The sequence below is a fragment of the Camelina sativa genome, chromosome 5 (genome assembly GCF_030686135.1).
Source record: "Camelina sativa cultivar CO46 ecotype springtype chromosome 5, ASM3068613v1".
NCBI classification, from domain to species: Eukaryota; Viridiplantae; Streptophyta; class Magnoliopsida; order Brassicales; family Brassicaceae; genus Camelina; species Camelina sativa.
In genome coordinates this window covers 14069289-14092846 of record NC_141884.1, presented here as the reverse complement: position 1 = coordinate 14092846, position 23558 = coordinate 14069289, and the positions used below count along the sequence as shown (strand labels likewise).

Below are 23558 nucleotides of genomic sequence, written 5' to 3'. Positions count from 1 at the left end.
AAATATTTTTGCAAGAAATTCAAATAAATCAGAAATAATGGCATTTTCGTGAATACAATTAATGACCAAGGATTTAATAGGGAGAAAGTGGCAAATGTTGGAGAGAGAAAAAGAGGTGTCTAAAATTGTAATTGACTCAAGTTAGGGGTCCAATTTTGCAATTCTCCCATCAAAAAATCGGTTGAAAGAAGTGATTAACCAAAATTCTTTATAAAAAAAATAAATTATTTAGGGTTTAAATAGTTGATACATATATATTACCTTTTTATGATAATTATATGATTAATACAATATAATACAGATTAATTCGCATGTGTACGAAACATATTAATAAGTTATGTATAAATAAAAAATAATTAAAACAAAAATTATATATGAACTGCATCATATAATTGTTGGTCCCATATAATTTTAAAACAGGTCAAACCCGAAAACACAATCATATTTCCAAACATGTTTAAAGCCCAAACTGAAAAGAAAAAAAGAAAAAAAAAAAAAAAGATGTTGAGATCTGACTATAATTCTTTGATGAATGAGTCCGGTCCAAAATAGATTTTGAAACTGAATAGTCTTCAACAGATTTTCAGAACTATCATTTTCACCTTAGTCCCTATGAAACAATAATGGGGTCTCTCGTCAACTAAATTAATGGTTGGAAACGATTAACTAAAATTTAGATAGTTATCTCTTTGGCAATCTATCTCCTTTGCTTCTTCATTTTTCTTGAAAACATGCTTTAACTTTTGGGAATCCAATTAGTTCATTGATTTCAGAAATCCCATTTAACTAGCTTGTATTAAGTTTTTGAGGTTTCTTGGTGAAGATGGTAATGATGCCTTTATCTCTTTACTATTTTATTATAATTTAGTATAGTTTCGTCGGCTAAATTAATAATCATACAAACTAGTAAGGTCAACTGCTTGTTGAATTAGTGATTTTCAGAAATTTACTAAAGCTTCCCACTAGTTAGTATTTAAACAAATCTAAAAAAAAACATATAAATAAATTATTTAAAAAAAAATTAGACACCAAATGAAGTAAACTTTAAAGAACTCAATAGAGGAAGTAAGGAGTAAGGACTAGTCTTCTATTAGAAACAAAAGTCATGGTTGGCGAGACTTAGGATTATATTTGGCCCAAGATCAACTTTATGGATTGCTTTTTCGTTGAGTCAATTCACTATAAGGATTAGTCCGAATAAGATGTCAGATGGTTGTGTTGGTATGGTCCTGGCAAAGCAACTTGAATAGAGTCAGAAACTAAGAACTAGCTCTTATTACATAGATCCATAATAACGTCAAACTTTGAGTTAATGAGAAAAATCCTACACTTTGATTTAATTCATAGCTCTTCTATCTCTTTCACTACAAACTCAACTAACCTTCTTCATACATATCTCTTCACTACGTACTTAATATTGTCAAATTGTTTCTATCACTAATCACTATTAGTGGATCGTTAGCATTTTACATCACTTAAAAGAAATTGATCGGTACCTCGTTTACAAACGGACCACCTTATAAGTTACCGACCAAAACAACGATTAGGAGAAGTGATTGAAACATGTGGTTGGAATGAGTGGTTCAAAGAAACGATTAGAGGAGAAAAATAGGCGATTTCTAACCACCCAAAAAATAAGAAGTTTACGTCATTCTTAAATTGTATTATTATTTTTAAAAAAAATATATTTTCATTTATTCCCTAAAAAAATTAAAAAACTTTCAAAATTTTTATCTATATTTAATGAAATTATGCTATTTGTTTATTAAACAAAAAGTTGGACTATTTAACCGCTTAATACACATCAGCAATCCTAATTATTCTCCACAAAGAAGAAAAACACTTACTTATTAATCCAACGGATACAATATCTCCACGCCATCAATAGAAAGCTCCAGCAAGAAAAAAAAACTACCTAAAGAAGCCTTTATCACCTAAGGCGTCGACAAGAAGAAGAAACGAGTCAAGAAAAGCACAGAGACAGACAAGATCTACATCTTCAAGGTTCTGAAACAAGTTCATCCAGATATTGGAATCTTAAGCAAAGCTATGGGGATTATGAACAGTTCTATCAACGATATATTCGAGAAACTTGCGCAAGAAGCTTCGAAGTTGGCTACGTATAACAAGAAACCTATGATCACTTCTAGGGAGATTCAGACAGCTGTTAGACTTGTGTTACCTGGTGAACTTTTCTAAGCATGCTGTTTCTGAAGGAACGAAGGCTCTTAGGTTTGGGTGGTTTAGGCTTAACATATGGGTTTGTTTTGTTATGTAATCTGATGGGTTTATGGCTTTGGATGTAATTTGTTGAAGAATATTATGGTATTAATGTTTCTTTTGAAGTAGATTATCAATGTTAAGTGACTTGGAATTGTGTCGAAATTTGTTTGAAGTTCTGCAAAAAGTTTGAGTTTAACTTTAAATGGTGCATGGTAATTGGAATTTCTTGATTTTATAGATAGTTTTGTATGATGAATTGGTAATTTTACTAGATCAAAATTCGTTTTTATTTAATGTGAACAAACTCATTTCCTTGTAATGTTTTCTGTTTGAATAAATAGAAACCATCTGTTTGATCAAAAAAAAAAAAGCTCTTGTTTATTCATCTTAGAAATGATGGACACCCCTCAGAGTATATGTGACCAAAATAGATATCTTTAGTAAGTAACAACGAGAGTTGGAATAAGAGAGGATCAATCTTTCTTAGATAAAAATGGGGTCATAGAGATGATGAGACTTTTATTAGCTTATATATATAACAACGTTTTTAGTTTCGGTTTGGGGTTTGGTTATTTTCACAAACGGCCAAACTAATATATGGTAGTCTCCATGTGTTGTAAAGAATAGTGATTAAGTTTGAAGCTTGAATGTGATTCAAACCCTATATGCTTTGGATTTTGTGAAATGTTTCTAGAGTTGCATCATATATAGTATACCGCCGCCACTCACAACTTGGATAGGTTAGTTATTGATTCCCACGAAAATAACCGCGGCGTACAATGCTCCTATGACCATAGATAAGTCTCCTGCCGTCGACCTGTTACCTCCTATTTGCCGGAAGATGGTACCATCCAAGAGAGATGTTGCTAATGTGAAAATGAACCGGACAAGATTGTAGTCTGGTGATCTCCAATACGTCCACCATTGTTTCCATAGGCATGATTTGAACTGTCCCCATGTGTTTATTTTAGTCTCCAATACGTCCACCATTGGTTCCATAGGCATAATTTGAACTGTCCCCATGTGTTTATTTTAGCAAAACATTTAGCAACATGATGATTATAAACATGTTACGATGATAAATCTATAACTAATGTAAAAATAAGCAAGAGGAAAAATTTTTAGCAAAACATAAAAATTTTCCAAGCAATATAACATAACATTAGTTTTTTTTTTTTTTTTGATAGGCTATAACATTAGTTAGAACTAAATGAAATAATCAGAAATGGAATCCTAAAACTAACTGTTAACTAAGAAAAATAAATCAAAACAACGAGATTTATGATGATTATCTAAAACCTCTAAAAATATTGATTCAAGATACTAAATTTTTTAAAAAAATTCTTGCATTACTCTCGAACCTACTTTCAATTTAAGGATGCATATAATGTAACAAAAATTTTTGGTTAAATTAATTTTACATTAATCATTAAAACAAATTTTAAAAACTATATATAAATTCTGTAAATTCACCTTAATTAGCTAATATGCAACAAAAACAGAGATCTAAGGGGATGTGCTCGAGCCTTGACAACTAAATATAGATGTGATAATATATGAGACTTTAGGAAACGAGAGTTGCTAGATCGCCTTTTAAAACCCAATGAGTGTTTGCGTTAGTCCCACTTCTAAGACTAATTAATTATGATTAACCTCACTTGTGAAACAAAAGTTAAGTAGTACTTGTATGTAGGTAGAAGTTGCCAATGGGTGACATGTGTTAGGAACTTAGGATATGTTCAACATGAATTATAGAGTAATGTTGGTCTATCGCTAACCTCTTCTTACTGCCACATATACATTGGATTTAGTCAAAGCCACAAACTTTAACAACAATTAAAATATCCGAAAAATGTTACTCTCATCATCATTGTAAAATCTCATGACTCATTCTCAACCCTTCATTGACCTCTTCTCCGATCCTATCATTAGAGACACTAGATTAGTTCACGGGGTACATTTTTCTCTCGTTAGTTAGGTGAATAATCATTAAAACTCGGTCACTACAAAATTTATTCAAACCACCACAACCTAATTAATTCAAGATTAATAAGAAAAATGGCAAAATCGTAATTGTAAAATAGAGTTCGTGAAAACGTGTAAGCGCCCTCTCTCCCACTCCTTCGTCACATAGTACTATCACAATCAACACACTCAAAATCTTTTTTTTTTTAACTTCACACACAAGACAAAACTAAACAACTTCTAGTTTTGATCCTTAACAATGGAACCAATACTTGAGAAAGTCTCAACTCGTTGGAAAGTTCTTGTTCAAGCAGCAACATGGACAATACTCCTAATGTTAACGGTGGCTTTGGCTTCATTCGCTCCGGAGATGGCTTTCGTGTCTAAAATATCATCATCTTCTTCTTCAGATGGGTTCGTGAGGATTCCGATGGAAGAAACTGTGATCATACCTTCAGAAATGGTGAAGAAATCGACTTTGGATCTTTTTGTTCCGACTATATTCGCAGGAGTTATGGTTGTTGCTTCTGTCTCTTTGTTACGGTCTTGTTTTGGTATCGAAGGTGTTGTAGAAATGGAAGAACAATGTTGATTAACGTAATATTCTGTTTATTTTAATAGTTTAACAACAAAGGGTCCTTAGCTCAGTGGTAGAGCAATTGACTGCAGATCAATAGGTCACCGGTTCGAATCCGGTAGGGCCCTTTCTTTTTTCTTTCTTTTCTTTTCTAATCTGTGTCGCTGTATTGACCGTTGATTAAATCTGATCTGACGGTAAATATTTCGTTACAAAAGAATGTCCTGGATCGATGACGTGGCTGTTGAGTAATAACAATATTATCCCAAAATTACCTCACAAGTTTATGAGTCTTATATTTAAACTCCAAACAAACACTCTAAAATGCTCAAATTTAGTCCACAATTTGATTTTCTTTTCTTTTAGAATCTGTGTCGTTGTATTGACCGTTGATTCTATCTGATCTGACGGTGAAATGGTTCGTTACAAAATTATGTCTTGGATCGCTGACGTGGCTGTTGAGTAATAGTATCTCAAATTTAGCTCAGAAGTTTATGAGTCTTCTGTTCTTAATCACTAAACTCTAAAATGCTCACATTTAGTACATAATTTGATTTTAAATCTCATAAACCCAAAATCCTCATAATTAAGTACAATTTTATAAAATTAAGGACTGTTCTTATAGCAAATAAGAGTAGATTAGAGAAATTAAGAGCAATTGAAACTATCAGTAACCAAATGAGATCTTCATTACAGCAACTTGCAATTACCCTAATTACAAATCTCAAACCCTAAATCCCTAAATAATTCTGAAATTTCTTGACAGCAAGACTTAATTAATCATCATAAAAACACAAGAAACCCCAAAAACAAAAAGAAAACTCAAATTTGTTAAAATCAACCACCAAATCCATAGAGAGTACGTCCTTGCCTCTTCAAAGCATAAACAACATCCATTGCAGTAACAGTCTTCCTCCTAGCGTGTTCAGTATACGTCACAGCATCTCTAATCACGTTCTCGAGAAAGATCTTCAGCACACCTCTCGTTTCTTCGTAGATCAGACCACTGATACGTTTCACTCCTCCTCTACGAGCGAGACGACGTATCGCTGGCTTCGTGATTCCTTGGATGTTGTCTCTTAGAACTTTTCTGTGTCTCTTTGCTCCTCCTTTGCCTAACCCTTTTCCTCCTTTTCCTCTTCCTGACATTTTTTTCTTTTTTCTTTTTTCTTGGGAGAATTTGAGATTTGTTTAAAAGACGATTTGAAGTTTTGTTTGGTTGCTGAAGAGGAAGATGATGGATTTATAAAGAAGATGCTTTGTTTTGGAAAATGAATCGTGACCGTTCTTTTTAGTCTTTGATTGTACGGTTACTGATGACGATCCGCGAGAAAAGGTTAAGAAGAAATATGAACCGTTGATTACTATTAAATCTACGGTAATAGATTGGGTTATTAAGTCACTCACACGGATCGTGTATTTTTGTTATTTTTTTCTTCAACCGGTCCGGTTAAGGATGGGAGCTTTAGCCTAGAATGAAACGATGTCGTTGTAAAATTTCTGAACCAGTGAATAACCGGGACGGTTTATTGATAATGTGTGTTTTATCTAGCTAGAATGAAGCGATGTCGTATTGAGGTGGTTTCGGCTCTGCTTTTGATCAAAAACAGAGCTCAAAGCTCTTCTTGATTCTTTGTCTTCTCTTTTTATAAGCTCCTTTATCTCTTATGTAACTCAAAGACTCCACTGGCGATGAATACCAAAAGTATTGTTCTTCCAGTTATGTATTGGATAAGCACAATCTATATATTTTTTTTTTTTTGGCACAATCTTGATATTAGCCTATCATACGTGACTTGAAACAACTTGCAAGCTATAGATTTGTTGATGAATCTCTCATTCAATACAAAAGCAAAAGCTCATTAAAGATAAGAAAACTCTCGAATGATCTCCTGTAGCAAAGTCAACTTAGACAAGCATAATGAAATTATGTTTTTATCATTTTATTTGTTAGGTGTGTGAAATAGTTTCGATAATTGGATCTGTCCTTTACGTGACTAAAAAAAGTATTCCGCTGCCGGGGTTTGAACCCGGATTTCACAATTGAAATTAACCTGTGTGCTACAGCGGATCTGTTTGAACATATCTACAATCAACTAGTATATTAATGAAAACTTTAGTGTTTTCTTAAGAGGAGAGACTCTTAGGGGGTGTATTCAATTTGATATTTTAAATGATTTGTGTGAAACTTACAAATCCTATGTTATTCAATCATGTATTTTAAAAAGTCTATTAAAATTCACTGTTATTCAACTGATAATTTAAAAATCTACTTTAAAATCCACTGTTATTCAAAATAGTTTGTGAATTTGGATTTTAATGATTTTTGAAATTCTGGAGGATTTAGGTGGGATTTGTTTAGTTAAAAATAGAGAAATCCAAATCTCATGGTTTTATGTGGGATTTGAAAGAATTTTACAATAAATCATATCAACTTCCCTAAAATCTTTCAAAATTCCAAATTTTCTAAATCCCATCAAATCTTCCAAAATCATGGTTTCAATACACTCCCCTTAAGTTTATTGGAGTGTTCTGGTTTGGAGCATTTAACAGTGTCCACAACTTAAGGATTGGGTGCTTTAGCTAGAATGAAACAAGATTCTTACTCTTGTATATGTCTCTTCAATTATTTTTGCTTCTCTCTTTTTTTTTTCTTTAACTTAAAGACTTCACTAATAGTGAATTGCAAGGTATTGTTCTTGCTAGCTGGGAATCGGATCACATCGATCTCGAACTACTAATAAAACATGTGTTCTTGATTCAATCTTCAGACCAATACTTTATGGTATTTGTCATAGAATTTTCAGCAAGTTGTAAACTTATCCAAAGTGGAAACAAAACAAAGAAGAACAAATCTTGAAGAATGAACTCAGAGTTTCTTCTTTGATCATGGCAAAATGATATTATCACAATCTTGGTATTAGATTCACACCGTAACTAGATTCAACACAAAGCTCATGAAAGATCAAAACAAAACATCATCTTAAAAGTCAACTTAGACAAGCATAATCGATTTTAATCAAAAATAAAAGTGGTATATTGTAAATATATTGGATCTGTCCTTTCCTTGACTAGGAAGAAAGCAAAAAAGAAGTATTCCGCTGCTGGGGTTTGAACCCGGATTTCATCATTGAAATAAACCTTTGTGCTACAGCGGATCTATTGAATGTATCTCCCATTGACTAGTATATACTCTTTATAAAAAAAATTAGTATTTTGTACCATGTGTTCAGACTTAACTTAAGACCTTGTGTTAAGAGGAGGAGAGACTCTAGTTTTGTTGAAGTGTTTTTCTTAACAATGTTAACTTTGTTATTCTTCAAACCAGTGGTGTGAATGAGATTAAAAGGTTGTAGAAATTGACATAAACTAGATTTATGCATAGGAAACTCTATAAACCAAAAAAATTTGGTTTACAGCACAAGGAAAAGAGTTTGGACTTTTCAAGTTTTCACAAGATCAGTGACGATGAAATGACTCACTTTGTCAACTAGGCTTAGTTGATCTCATTGATTACATGCTCATCAAAAAATCCAAGTAGTAGTACAACATCACTCCCTAAAATGTTCCTCGTTAGGAAGCTTATTCGCTATAAACTCGAAATGCAAAAAAAAAAATATAAGAGAGGGAAAAAACAAACATACAAAATCATGAATAAAAACATATTTTTTTTCTCTTCTTGAAATAAGTTTCATTCACTTCTTTGAAACACCAAGCCTGAGACGGAAGTCTTCTTCCATAAGAGGAAGCCCTTCACGTAGCTTCACCTTTGGTTCCCAACCAAGAACTTCTTTAGCTTTGCTTATGTCTGGTTTCCTTTGCCTTGGATCATCTGGTGTGTTCTCTACCATTTTTATCTCGATGTCCGGTTTAATAAGCTGCATATATCAATTGTCATTAGTATACATTACTTATTGTTACACATTAGAGCTATAATCACATTTATGCATGTGAAATGAAATAACAAAAATGACAGTGCTAATCAACCTCTTTAACCGTCTCAGCGAGTTCAACCATCGTGAATTCGCCTGGATTGCCTATGTTGATCGGTCCGGTTTGGTCTCCTTCCATCAGTCGCATTAGACCGTCCACCTACAAAACCAAAGTTGTGATCATTTCTGCATGTTGTTACCAATCACACTTTTTTAGTGGAATTCTTTTCGTGATTTGGTAAGAATAAGATCAATGCAAGTATAATTTAATATTTAATGAGTTTGAATCATGATAAAGATATTATATAGGGTAGACATACACATACCATGTCTGATACATAACAGAAACTGCGGGTTTGTGTTCCCGGTTTCTGAACAGTTAGAGCTTCTCCCCTGCAAAACCATAACTAATAGTCTTAGATTCGACTCAAAATAAACCCGGTTTATAAAAAGTGAAAATTCAAGAACTTGAGGTTAGTCACCTGAGAGCCTGAGCAATGAAGTTGCTCACTACACGACCATCGTCTATGTTCATACGAGGACCATATGTGTTGAATATTCTTGCTATGCGTATTTCTACATTGTCCCCATAGCAATATGAAAATAAGCTAGTAAGACTAGATCCAAATTTCCAAGGAAATGACAATAGACTGATTAATATTACCAATCCCATGTTGCCTATGGTAATCAAACATTAGAGTCTCTGCCACACGTTTTCCTTCATCGTAACAGCTTCTAACACCTTATAATGTGCAACACATTGGTGTGTTAGTTCATTAGTATATATAGCTGAGATAATTACAAATAATAGTTATATATGACTTACCGATCGGGTTTACATTTCCCCAGTAGCTCTCAGGTTGAGGGTGAACCAAAGGATCACCGTAAACTTCAGATGTCGAAGTAAGCAAAATTCTAGCTCCAACCCTCTTAGCTAGTCCTAACATGTTAAGTGTGCCAATCACATTCGTTTTTATCGTCTGCCAAACATTAAAATGTGAAGATATGGTCACAAGTCATTAACATTATATCATCATTTTAGCGGATTTTGGTTAACGAGATTTAACAAACCTTAACCGGGTTGTATTTGTAGAAAATTGGAGATGCAGGACATGCTAAATGGTAGATTTGATCAACCTCGACTAACAGAGGCTCGGTCACATCTGAAGATTTTTGTTTTAATATTGGAGTTAATTACTAATGCAATGTTTTGTATTATCACTATGAGTATCGATTAAGATTGACTAATCAAGAAGATTTACCGTGACGAATGAGCTCAAATCTTGGATGACCGATCCATTTCTTGAGATTGTCTTTTGATCCTGTGAAGTAATTATCCGCAACGATTACTTCATTCTTTTCATTTTGCATCAATCTATCAACGAGATGTGAACCAATGAATCCAGCTCCTCCTGTCACCAAGATCCTCATATTCGACTGCTTTCCCAAAATCATTCAACAATTTAATTTCGACATGTCAGTTTGCATTAATACACCTGGTTATTCAAATCTCGCATAATGCATGTTGTTGACCATAAAAGAAAAATCAATGTCAAAACATTTCTAACTATCAAGCCTTTTTAGGTGAGATTGAGATCTATACCATGAATTTAAACTTTTTTCTCTTATGACTTTGACTTATGCATAACTACAACGTTTAACTAGAGTTTAAGTTTAGAGACTTAAGATATGTTGACTGAGAAGAACAAAATAATATAATTGACCTGAAAGAACTTGGAGTTACGCAGAGGAGAAGGCATCGGTGGTGGCTTTGTCGTTGTCGTCCCGTTGGAAGAATTCGTTGCCATTTCTGCAAAGCTGAATTAAATTTAGTAAACTCTAATCACAGATTCATCATGAGATAAGAATACGTACACATGTTACATATATATATATATATATATATATATATAATCACACGGATTATAGAGTATTAATCAACCTAATGAGGCAGTGAGAAGCTGGATGTAAAGTTGCAACGAAAACTATACACAAATCACTCTTCTGATCTTGATGACATAACAAGATTTAATGGAAACTATATTTATACGCATGTAAACTTAGATAAAAATCATATGAAACAAGAAGATGAGTCCCACAAAATTTGTAAACTACGTCAAACAAAAGAAAAGAAAGAAAAACAAAAATCGTGGGAAATAAAAAGAAAATTCCCTACCAGAAATATTGAAGCTTCAAAAGAACTAAAAGTGAGACACGACGAACTTCACCAAACCCAATTCTAATTTGGTCACCAAACGTCGCTTACGAATAAAGTTTCAATTAAAAAAGAGTTCTATATCAAGAAAGAGAGATAAGAGAAGAAAACAAAGACTCAAGAAGAGTTTGACTTTTCACTATTCGATCTCTACTAAAGTTTAGACTAAGGATTTAAGCATTTAATGGATCTTAAATTTCGAGATTTGCGACACGATTAAATAAAACTTGTGGGATTAATTAAAACAAGATAAGCTTAGAGCTAACGTGTGATATGCGCCGTGGGAATCGAACCATTGTGTTGTTATTGCGCTAAACGAATTTACGTATCACACCTTTATAAAAAAAAGTTACTCGCAATTTATCGAGAATAAGATTATTCTTTGGCTTTAGTATTGTTTTTGTTGGGCAAAATAATTATTAAGATTAAAAATTAAAAGAGAGGTTCAAAGTTCCAAACTAGAACAAAGAGAACCCAACACAGTGGATTTCTGTTCTAAAATTAAAGAGCTGATTAAGACAAAAACGAGATTCAAAGAATATAGTTCGTATTAATTAACTTTATTCAAGTGAAAGAATAAAGGAGACAAAAAGGAAACAAATTTTAGGGGTGTTATTGGATTCTAATTTACAAAGATTTTTTTAAAAGTTCAACAAAATCATTAAAAATGAATAAGTGAAAGATTGTTTAATTAGGGGGTGTATTCAATTTGACATTTTAAGTGATTTGTGTAAAATTTACAAATCCTATGTTATTCAATCATGAATTTTAAAAAGTCCATTAAAATTCACTGTTATTGAACTGATGATTTAAAAATCTATTTTAAAATCCACTGTTATTTAAAACAGTTTGTGTATTTGAATTTTAATAAGTTTTAGATGGGGTTATTAGTTCTATGATTTTAATGGATTTGAAAATCCAAACAAAAATCATGTGTTATTCAATCATTGATTTTAAAATACTTATAAAAATTATGTGTTATTGGTTCTATGATGTACAAATACTTGTTAAAATTCCATGTTATTCATTTAATGATTTGTTTTTGGATTTCAAAATCCACATTATATTTTAAATAGATTTGAATGGATTCGAAAGTGTAAAATAGAAGGATTCAAATCCAAGGATAAAACATGCTATTTCAAAATTCATGTGTTTTGATTTTTAGAATTTACAGTTTCATATGAATTTAGAAATCACCTCTCCAATAACAGCTCTTAGTGATTCTGAAGGATTTGAGAGGATTTATTTTTAGTTAAAAATACAGAAATTCAAATCTCATGGTTTTAGGTGGTATTTGAAATAATTTTACCATAAATCATATCAACTTCCCTAAAATCTATCAAAATTCCAAATTTCCAAAATCCCATAAAATCCTCTAAAATCATGGTTTCAATACATCCCCTAAGAATACTAGAGAGTTTTGTTGATTAGTTTTCTAAAATCGTGTAAAGTGCTCCAAACAATCCTCGTATTTTTGTGATACTTTCCATGACTTTATTTTGTAAAGAAAGTGTCTAAAATCATGAACCAATAACATAATAATTGAGTTCATTAACAATCCTAGATTCTTTTGTTTCAATTGAATAACACAAAAATTTTAATGACTTTATAAAAGTATGAGTCCAATAACCCAAATTTGTTAAGATTTTAAATAACTTTTTACAAATCACAAACTAATAACACTAAACTTTAACAGAGTTTAACAAAATCTTGATCTATTAACAACAGATTCTACATAACATTTTAAATCTTTAAAAGTCTATTCAAATCTCAAACCAATAATTCCCACTTAGATTGTCATCGAAAAACAAAAAGATTTTTAAGATTAAGGCCTTGAATGGAAACTTCTCAAAAGCGGATTTCAACACTATTTTTCTGAAAATTTGATTCATTCACCAATCACACATCATTGATGTAATTTGCGTTATTGAAAAAGAAAAATAGAAAACGCTAGTTCGCCCTAGCCGCTTTTCTCTCTGGCACAACCACCGAAGTTCCTTTCCCCGGCGGCGCCGAGACCGATCGGCGTTGCTGGGCTTTGGTTTCGTCATCTCTGTCCTCTCCTCTGTCTGCAAGTCTCGCTCATTAACTGTTTTATTTTCATCGGAGTCCTCCTGAGAGTCCAGATCTCAACTCAGATATTGCATCAGCTTCATCTACCTACCATCTCTCCGCTTCCGTCTCCCTCTCTCAGTGAGGTTACTCGCCTGAGTACCCAGCTGTCTGAGTTCACTCCTCAACCCCCCGAATGCCCTGGTAACCTTGGAGACTATCTCTCGATCTGGCTTTATCCATAGTCAACCTTAACATCTCTCCAATCCTCAGATTTATATACTCTCTCCAAGTGTTTTACTTGGCTGCAGCTGGACGGGAGCTCTGTGTTGACACCGGAGACTTTGAAGATCTTGATGAAGAAACCCATAACCTCGGCTTGCTCTGTCCCAACCTTGTTATTTCTTTGGCACAGGTTTGCTCCCCAATCTAATCTCGGAACTCTGGTAGATAGTCTACTTTGCCTAGACTATGATTCATCCCTGCACTGGAAGTCTGGAACCTACTCACACCCGCCTATAATTGCTGTTTATCAAGTTCAAATTGTTTAGTACCGATGTGTTCTGCTTGGTCAAGACGAGGTTCCCTCGATAGCAGAATATTGGTTTCTTATAATTTGCTTGAGAATATTTTGTGTCGAGTTCAGTGTGAATCCATGTTTGGTCTAAACTCCACTCTCTTCCACCCTAGTCAACGCTTGATTTGCTTAGTGGTATCACTAGTTCGAAGACTGCTTTTGATCCCTAAGTCACCATTGTTGCTAGACTGGTATAAGAGTCCTTTGAAAACCGTGTTTGTCGGATCTCCTAGGGATGTTCTCTTTGATGGAAAAAGCTTGGTGAAGCTTGGCATTATGATCCCACCTATACAGAGTTGGGGTTACCGAGCTCTCACCAGCCTCCTATCTCCACCTCTCCTGATTGCAAAGCTCCCAAAACAGCAAATCATCTACTTTATGAAGCCCCCTCATAGAAACTTGAAGATTAGTGGCATTGTGACCCCCACTCTATGGAGTAGTGGTTACCACAAGCTCTTTAAGCTCTTCTCACTCAACCTTGGACCTGCAACTACTTTTGTAGCGATCGGTCCTCAGAGCTCTACCCTTGCTCAACCTCTTATCAAAGCTCTACCTAGAGTAGCCCTCCCTCACTCCGGTGAGACAGTCAGCTTTGACCCTTTCATCGCCAAATAGTCTTCGATCCAAGACAATTGCCACCCATTCCTCCATTGACCTGCTCATGGAATTCACATCAACTTATCTTGATCTCACAGGTTCCAGTTTGCTTCCTACCATGTGGTTCATACTCTCAAGCTACTATCGATTGTCCCTATCTACTTATGTCTCTATGTTGATTTATGCTTTGGGCAAGTTCCCTTTATGTTGTATCCTAAAAACTTTCTCTACCTTGTATGTTACCTTCTATTTTAATGGAATGATAAGATCTGTTTGATCAAAAAAAAAATAGAAAAGTTGGTTGCATTTTTCATGCTGTGTATTATCACGGGGACCACAATTAATTTTTAGAAATGTCTATTATGTAGCGGTTTTGCCAATAACGCGCTGAACAAAATAATTCTTTACTTTTTTAACAGTAAAACAAAATAAAATTAATGGATTTTTGTTTCTCTTGTTGTGATCAATTAATAAAAAGTAATATCAACATAGATTTTAAGAAAAGACTTTATGCTAAGTTCAAGTTAAACTTTTAGTTTAAATAAATTTAGATATTTAACGTTCTTAATATTTTCTATTAACACAAACAAGATAATAATTTATAATTATATTAATTACTTGTATTTTAAATTTATTCATATAATTATTGTTCTAATAATCATATATCTATATATCTACAAAAATAAAAATATTTATCTATTAATACAAACAAATAAAATATATAATTATATTAATTATTAATAAAACAATATGAAATCTGCACCGCAAATAGTTTTTCACCAATCAAACATTATTTTGTACTGTTTATTTTGCATTAACTGCATTTGTCCCGCACGTACCGCAGTTCAACCGTACCACACTATCAAATCGTTTGTCCCGTACAACTAAATCTGTTGTTACCATTCGGACCCTGATTTTAGTAAAAAAGAAAGGAGAGAGTATATAATATATTTTGATAATATTCTAAATTTTATTTTTTACATCAAATATGTTCAATAAAATTCATTATTGCATGAAAAATGACCGGCTCTTATTTCATGGGCTAATATTTGAAGGTTTTAGTATCTCCCTAAATAAAATCCAATATAAACAAAATCACAAAATTGTAACTACATACAATATGTTGGACGAGTAGATGAACTACTTCAGGACAGAATTGTTGATGGATTTCCTGAACTACTGGTTGACAAGCCAAATAAGTAAATGTTGATTGCAAAGACAAATATTCTGTTAGAAATCCTAGATCCACCACTTATTCCTCATCATGACCACTGATTATAATTTCTTCATTATGGTGATTGATTTGTAACTAATTTATACATATTTTCAATTAATATAGATTATACTATATGTAAGAGTTATAAAAAGGCTCATTTGTTTCATTGTAAAGATATAAAAGATTTTTGAAATATAAAAGAGAGAGTTTTCTCACTTTGAAGCTTAGACTTTGTTTTTGTTTATCTAAGTTAGGTGGATTCATTTACTTAGTAAATGTTTGTTCTTATGTCTTTTTGAGCGAGTCATCAAGGCATAGAGCTTGTGTTGTATCAAAGTCTTATCACATGAAACCCAACCCATTGTTTTTATTTAATATCTTATTAAACTAGTGATCTCATACTCACTATCATTTCTAACAACATTCAAATCAAATAGCGGAAAATATCAAACATTAAAACAACAAATACTTCAATAGAATAAATAACCAATATCAAAGATGTCTCCAAATCCTAAACCAACAATTCAGAAGCAAGCAACATGAATTAAATAACCAACAATCTAGGCAACTATCTAATGACTCATCTCTATCAACCTAACAGAAGCCAGACACTCTCCTCTTCATCGCTTTGATTCCACGATCACACTTTGCCTTTATCTGCATCACAAACACAACAGAGATGCGTGAGTATTATCATAAATACTCTGTGAGGCGATCTTCCCATCTATTGGGCTATACACACAAACGAAAAAAAGAAAACACAATCAATACACAAATAAACAAGCAAGCCAGACAATTCTGAACACATGCATTGACTCTTCGCACTTGCGTCGACCAATGCAACATCCTTGCATCGAGCGATGCAGTCCTTCGAATCCCAAGATGCAATCGACCGATGCAACTCCTTGTGTCACCGTCAAATCCCTAACTGCATCGACCAATGCACTCCTTGCATTGATCGATGCAGCACACGAGACATCGCCAAACGCAATCTCCTCCGTCTCCTTTCGGCTCCAAGTTGCCAAAACCAACCTATAAAGGTCACAAAACTCACAACAACCACTCACATACAACCACATAAGCATTCAACACTGTGGTTGGAGATCTAAGGCTGAGGACGTGGGGAAAGCTTGTGGTTTTGTGTTTTATGGTCGTCTGTTAGTCGAATCTCTCTGTTTTGCAAAGGTGAGTGCATGACCATAGCTTATCTAAGTTAAGATCTATGTTTGTGTGATTTTGTGTATTGTGTGATTGTTTCTTTGGATGTTTCTATGCTTTCATGGCTCCTGTGGCTTGGATTCACTCTTGGGAATGCATTGGATGTGTGTGAGGAGTTTGGAGATGGAATTCAGAGCTGGAGATCGAAGGTAATCGACATTTGGAATCGGTGTCGGTCAACACCAATGTGTGGACGGTGCGAGGGCTTTGGTGAGTGTCGGTTGACACCATATGGAGGTCTCTGCTAATGGGACAATCCTTGTGCGTGGTCGGGTTTGTATACCTAAGGATGAGGGTCTAAGGTAGGAGATGTTGATAAAGGCTCATTCGAGCAAGATCTCTCTTCATCCAGAAGCGACTAAGATGTACCGTGACCTTAAACGGTATTATCACTAGGTCGGGATGAAGAGGAATGTCGTTAGCTAGGTCGCGAGATGTGATATCTGCTAGTTAGTGAAGGCTGAGCATCAGGTGTCGGGTGGCTGTTGCAGAGTTTACCCATTCTAGAGTGGAAGTGGGATATGATCACTCTCTAAAAGTGGTGGATTTTGTGGTTGGCTTGCTTGTTTTGCGAACTATGGATGTTATTTGGGTGATAGTGGATCGTGTGACCAAGTCTGCACATTTTCTGGCCATTAAGAAGACTAATGGAGCGGCACTTTTGGCTAAGAAATATGTGAGGGAGATAGTGCGGTTGCACGGTGTGCTTGTGAGCATAGTGTTAGACAGGGATTCCAAGTTCACTTTGGCGTTCTGGAAGGCATTTCAGGAGTTGGGCAAGAAAATGCATACGAGTATAGCTTACCATCCTCAGACAGATAGACAGTCACAGAGGACGATTCAGACTCTTGAGGATTTGCTGAGGATGTGTGTGTTGGACTGGGATGGTCACTGGGCTAATCACCTGAATCTGGTAGAGTTTTTTTACAGCAACATCTATCAGGCAAGTATTGGGATGGCTCCTTATGAGGTGTTGTATGGAAGGCCATGTCGCACACTATTATGTTAAACTCAGGTGGGAGAGAGGAGCATATGGGAAGCAAGTTTTGTTCATGAGACCACAGAGAAGATCCGGGTGCTCAAGCTGAACATGAAGGAGGTTCAAGATCGGCAGATGAGTTATGTTGATCAAAGGAGGAAGTTCATTGAGTTTGAGGTTGGTGATAGAGTGTACCTCAAGATGGTCATGTTGTCGGGTCCAAACAGGTCTATCTCAGAGACTAAGTTGAGTATGAGGTACATGGGTCCTTTTAGGATTGTTGAGCGGGTGGGACCAGTTGCATATAGGCTGGAGTTATCTGAGTTTATGCATGCGTTCCACAAAGTCTTCCATGTGTCGATGCTGAGGAAGTGTCTTCAAAGGAATGACGAGTTGTTGGCTAAGATTCCTGCATATCTTCAGAGGCGAGGATGAAGACAAGGTTCAAGAAGTGGTTCGAGAAGCAGTTTGAGGCTTAAGCTTGTCTTTTCTTGGTTTCAAACTTTGTTTTGTTGGCTTTGTGCCGTTGTATCTTATTTTTCATTATGTGTTTTCATTTTTATGTTGGTCGACACCAATGCTTTGACGGCGCGAGAGCTTTGATGATTGTCGGTCGCCACCATGTGGAGGTGTCGGTCGACACTGATAGGGCTTTCGGAGATGTTGAGCGGGTGTTGGTCGACACCAGTTGGGTTTCGGTAGACACTAGGTGGCCAGTGTCGGTCGACATCCTCCTCAGCAGGCGACTGATGTTTGATTGCTTTGTGTATTGCCTGGTGTGTTTGTTGTTTGTTGATTGTGACATGAGGTGATCTTATTGCTTGTGTGTAGCCCAGTAGATGGGAGGATTGCCTCACTAAATATTTCCAGAAATACTTATGCATCTTATTTGTGTTGCGGTGATGGTAAAGGCAAAGTGTGATCCTAGAATCAAAGCGATGAAAAAGAGGATGTTCTAGAGGCTCGGTTGTTTTGTTCTATGCTCATGTTAGGTTGCTAGAATGGAACATTGTTGTATAGAACAGATGTTTAGTTTACTGGTTCTATGACGTTATGTTATTGTTGAATCTTTGGTTGTTATTTTATTAGTTATTAGATTATTAGAATTGATTTATGTTATCCGCTATTATTGATTGAGGCTAGGTTACTAGTGAATACGGGATCACTCTATATTACAGTTTTAAAAAAAAAATTGGTCGGGTTGTTTTAGATTACACCTCGTAAAATCGCTAGGCCCATCCTCTCTGTCTCGTTTAATGACTAATCTTTGCCTACCATCGATTGTATGATTATGTCTGTCTAATTTGATTATAACCTATCTAATCTGGTTATTTCTAGCTTAATTTTGTGTATAATGGTTATTTTTGAAGCCAAATATAAATCACATTTTTTCTTTTGTTATTTAGACATTTAAATTTAGACTTTGTGATGTTTTTACTATAACTAATATACAAATTTGTAATGAAAATCATAAAATTTTATTTTTAAAATTATGGTTTTATGTGTATACCTTAATTTTAAAGATAATACTATAGATTTATATTTTTTTTGATATTTTTTTAACAGAAATAAAATTATACATATATTTATTACTATATATTTTTATTTTATTATTAATTTAATCAAATAATCCTAAAACTAGTCTTTGATTAATTCCTATTTAATCTCCAAGTTTTTCGTTAAGCACTAGATCCACTACAACTGTCCGACTAGCGTCTAGCAATTTATAAAACAGGGGTTCAGAACAATAAGTTGAGAAAACAATAAAGTTTACTGATATGAGCCAAAAATTTATCCTAAAAACTCATACCATAGCCTTTGTTTAGACGTAAAGAGACAAAAAAGTATTTAGCAAAAGCTTCTCTTTAACCAACTCTCTCTTTAAAAATTAGGTTGATTGCTGGAGTTGGTTTTTTTTATTAATTAATGGAGAATTTTATATACGTTTTTATACAACTTAAATCATAACTTTAATTATATAATATAAATAAAAAAATATTTAAACTAAATTCATGAAGTAAATCACAAAAATTAATTAATTAAAACGTCTTATAACACATGCTCTAAGGACATGATTAGTGGGAGTTGCTCACGTTGATGCTCTTATTAGATAAATAATTAAAAGAAGAGAGAAGAAAAAAAAAAATAAGAAGCGTTGCTTGGTGGAGCACGATAAAAAACGTTGCTTATGTGAAAATAGACATGTATCATTTTCTTATTGGTATTAGTATTAAAAAAAAAATCAAAAAAAAATGTGTAATAAAAATATTTTTTTAGTTGTTGTAAGAAACTTGCTCCGTTAAAGATGGTCTAATCAATCTAACCATAGTCTTGTATCATTTGCTTTAAATTATATACGTCAAGTCACCGTCATGAGAATAAAACAATCCTCCTGAATATACATCAATATATCTTTCGGGAGGCATTAGTGTATAACAAGTGAAATCTTACTTTTCTATACCTCGGTCAAAAAAGGTATACATATCATCGACAATATAGATTTATTGAGTTTATCCCCAAACTAATGTTTCATTTTTGGGAGATTTTTAAAAATACCATTTTTCTATACCCTTTTATGATGTCCATTTTTAAAAATATCTCTTTTTAATATATAAAATAATTAAATTCTAAATCTTAAACTCTAAATACTAAACCCTACTTCCTAAAAATTATACCCTAAATATAAAATAGAAAATCCAAACCTAAAAAATAAAATAAAAATTAGTTTAACATATTGTAATTATGTAAAAAAGGGTAAAAATGAAAATGTTCAAAAATATAGATATTTTTGAAAATGTGTATCTCAAAAAAGGTATTTATGACAAATTCTTTTAATTTTTCACATTCTTTATAATGTTTAGAAGTTTTTGATTTAGACTAGTATTATGCTTATGATTTAAACTTGTTTTCACTATTTTGATGTGGGCTTTTGTTTTAAAACTATAAATCAAACAGCACGGTACACATATGTTTTGCGGATGATCTCATTCTCTTCGCTGAAGCCTCTGTAGCTCAGATTCGGGTGATTCGCGGGGTTTTGGAGAAGTTTTGCTCAGCGTCAGGCCAGAAAGTCAGTCTACAGAAGTCTAAAATCTTCTTTTCTGGCAACGTATCTACTGATTTGGAGAGGTTGATTACGGATGTGAGTGGTATCAAGTCAACAAGAGATTTGGGGAAATACCTTGGTATGCCAGTTTTGCATAAGAGGATTAATAAAGATACATATGGGGAGATTTTAGCAAGGGTGTCATCGAGATTGTCGGGTTAGAGGGTTCAAGTCTTAAGTCTCGCAGGACGGGTGACCTTGACTAAGGCGGTGCTATCCTCAATTCCAGTCCATGCTATGAGTACTATTGCTCTTCCGAAATCGGTTCTAGATGGCCTACACAAAGCATCACGTTCCTTCTTGTGGGGAGGCACTCCTGAGAGGCGTAAACAACATTTACTGGGTTGGAGTAAGGTTTGCAAGCCAAAACAGGAAGGGGGTTTGGGGATTCGCTCAGCACGGTCAATGAATAAAGCTCTGTTGGCTAAAGTGGGTTGGAGATTGTTGAATGACAGTACCAGTTTGTGGGCCAGAGTGTTGCAGAGCAAGTATAAGGTAACAAATGTTCGAGACTGCTCTTGGACAATCTCTAAGAATACATGGTCTTCTACCTGGCGAAGTGTGGTTTCATGCGTCAATGACGTGATACGTCCAGGTACGAGTAGGGTGCTGGGTGATGGGAAGAGCATTCGTTTCTGGGATGACAGATGGTTGCTGAATATCCCGCTGCGCGACTGTGCTACGGGTCTGTTGCTACCAGGCTATGAGGCGTTATGGGTGTGTGATATGTGGAATCCTAGTACGGGTTGGCAATGGAGTAGGATTGACCCATATGTCTTAGAGGATATTCGATTACATCTGACAGCGGTAGTGGTTGATAATGTGACGGGTGGACATGACAGAATCTCCTGGGGGGAGGATCCAAATGGGAAATTTTCAGTTCGTACTGCGTATCACTTTCTTACGCGGGATGACACACCAAGACCAAATTTGATGTTGCTGTATGATCGTCTATGGAGGGTGATAGCTACTGAACAAATCAAGATCTTTATCTGATTGGGCTTACATCAAGTGGTGATGACAAATATGGAGCGCAAACGACGACCCCTGTGTGAGGATGGGATTTGCTCTGTTTGCAAGAGTGGGGAGGAGTCTTTATTACATGTACTTAGAGACTGCCCTGCTATGTCAGGTGTGTGGAATAGGCTTGTCCCTCGTCAACGAAGAGCATCCTTTTTCACAATGTCTTTACTGGAATGGTTTTATACGACTCTGGGAATGCAAACTGTTACGTATGGGAGTCCTTGGGCTTCTTTATTTGTGACGGCAGTGTGGTGGGGATGGAAGTGGAGATGAGGTAACGTCTTTGGGGTACAAGGTACATGTCGAGATAGAGTCCAATTTTTAAAAGAAAAGGCCCAGGAGATTGTTGATGCGCATAAGAGTTTGCAAAGTGTAGGAGAAACTGTACGTAGGGAGGACAGGATGATTTCTTGGCATAGACCGAATGCGGGTTGGTTTAAATTGAACACTGATGGTGCATCAAGAGGGAACCCGGGTTATGCGACAGCAGGAGGGGTCTTACGGGATCATGAGGGTGTTTGGCGCGGGGGTTTTGCTTTCAATATCGGAATCTGTTCGGCAATGTTAGCAGAATTATGGGGAGTCTACTATGGACTTTGTATGGCTTTGGAAAGTAATATACGATGTGTGGAGTTGGAGGTGGATTCGGAGATGGTTGTTAGTTTTCTCACGACAGGGATAAATGATTCTCATCCCCTGTCCTTCCTAGTACGTTTGTGCTACGGCTTTATTTTTAGGGACTGGCTAGTCTGCATTACTCATGTCTATAGGGAAGCTAACCGTCTTGCGGACGGCTTAGCCAACTATGCCTTTTCTTTACTATTAGGTTTTAAGGTTTTTGAGGTTTGTCCGGATATTCTTAATGCCGAGCTGCTAGCGGATGAGACTGGAACTGCGTTCCACGTCGTGTTCGTATGTAACTTGGTTTCTTTTTTGTTTTTTAATAAATTATAGGAGACTTTGTCTTCTCTCTTCCACCAAAAAAAAAAAAAACAGCATGGTACACATGATTAATGCTATACGACAGTTAATTATTTTATTTTAACAAAAGTATTTGTATCATCCCAATTTTTTATCAGTAAAATTAAATAACTAAACCCCAAATTTTTTAATTTTCTAATTTTGTTTTATTTTGAAATATTATTGTCTCTAAGAATAATTATTATTTCAGATATAAGTTTTGTAATCCATTAAACACAGGAAATATTAAAACATATAATATTAAGAGGTAGCATTGATGTTAAAAGTTTTAAAATGTCAGATGTAGTAGTTTTTAAGAAAACAACTTGAAACTTATTAGTATTAACATTATGCAAACATATAAACATACATAGACAAAACAATATGACACAATCTGCTTTTACTTTAGTTACGCATCAAATATTTTTTTTCCATCATCTTGTCGTATTTTTATGTGTCAAAATTGTTTATCATCTTCTGAATTGATTGAATTACACATATAAGTTGTACACATATGATAAAAAAGCTTTAATGCAACTGTAAGAGTTAGGAAAACACATTCTCTATAAATGTTGGAACTTAATCTCTTACAATCACAAATGTTTAAAATAAAAAATTCAGCGTTGTGGCTAACATATCTAATAATTTTTCTATAATTTTTTAATGTAATAGGATATTGGATCACATAATTTTAAATGGTTTTTTTATGAAACATAATATTATATACATATAAAATTATGTGATCCAATAACCATTTTTGAACCATATACTTTTGAAAAACTCATGTGTGATATTCTGAATGTATTTTTCTTTTATAAACTTATTTTATTGTGTATAGAAGTACAATTCTACACATTGTTTTCTTTTATATATATATATATATATATATATATATATATATTAATTGCTCATTTTGTG

The 23558-nt window shown here is 34.3% G+C and overlaps 3 protein-coding genes and 1 non-coding gene across 7 annotated transcripts; 2 read left to right on the top strand and 2 right to left on the bottom strand.

Annotated features, from left to right (window-relative positions):
• Positions 1-4354: 4354 nt before the first annotated feature.
• LOC104786826 (uncharacterized) lies at positions 4355-4982 on the top strand. The gene has a single exon (XM_010512286.3). The coding sequence runs from the start codon at positions 4448-4450 to the stop codon at positions 4778-4780; it is 333 nt and encodes a 110-aa protein (XP_010510588.1). The 5' UTR covers positions 4355-4447; the 3' UTR covers positions 4781-4982.
• Positions 4822-4893, top strand: TRNAC-GCA (transfer RNA cysteine (anticodon GCA)). The gene has a single exon. It is a non-coding gene; the product is annotated as a tRNA-Cys (tRNA).
• Positions 4983-5436: 454 nt separating the features above from the next.
• Positions 5437-5992, bottom strand: LOC104786825 (histone H4). The gene has a single exon (XM_010512285.2). It carries the CDS (start codon positions 5912-5914, stop codon positions 5603-5605), a length of 312 nt encoding a protein of 103 aa, XP_010510587.1. The 5' UTR covers positions 5915-5992; the 3' UTR covers positions 5437-5602.
• A 2236-nt stretch (positions 5993-8228) lies between these two features.
• Positions 8229-11105, bottom strand: LOC104786824 (UDP-glucuronic acid decarboxylase 6). Of its 4 annotated transcripts, none has more exons than XM_010512284.3 (10): positions 10874-11105; positions 10422-10507; positions 9960-10134; positions 9769-9860; positions 9524-9677; positions 9362-9439; positions 9180-9273; positions 9024-9090; positions 8753-8857; positions 8229-8643 (listed from the first exon to the last, which is right to left on the bottom strand). In XM_010512284.3, the coding sequence occupies exons 2-10, from the start codon at positions 10503-10505 to the stop codon at positions 8461-8463; spliced, it is 1032 nt and encodes a 343-aa protein (XP_010510586.1). In that variant the 5' UTR covers positions 10506-10507; positions 10874-11105; the 3' UTR covers positions 8229-8460. The 4 variants fall into 4 exon arrangements, with proteins under 4 accessions (XP_010510586.1, XP_087306197.1, XP_010510584.1 ...); XM_087450071.1 differs by having other exon boundaries at positions 10422-10515; positions 10874-11053; XM_010512282.3 differs by having other exon boundaries at positions 10640-10913.
• Between the last annotated feature and the right edge of the window lie 12453 nt (positions 11106-23558).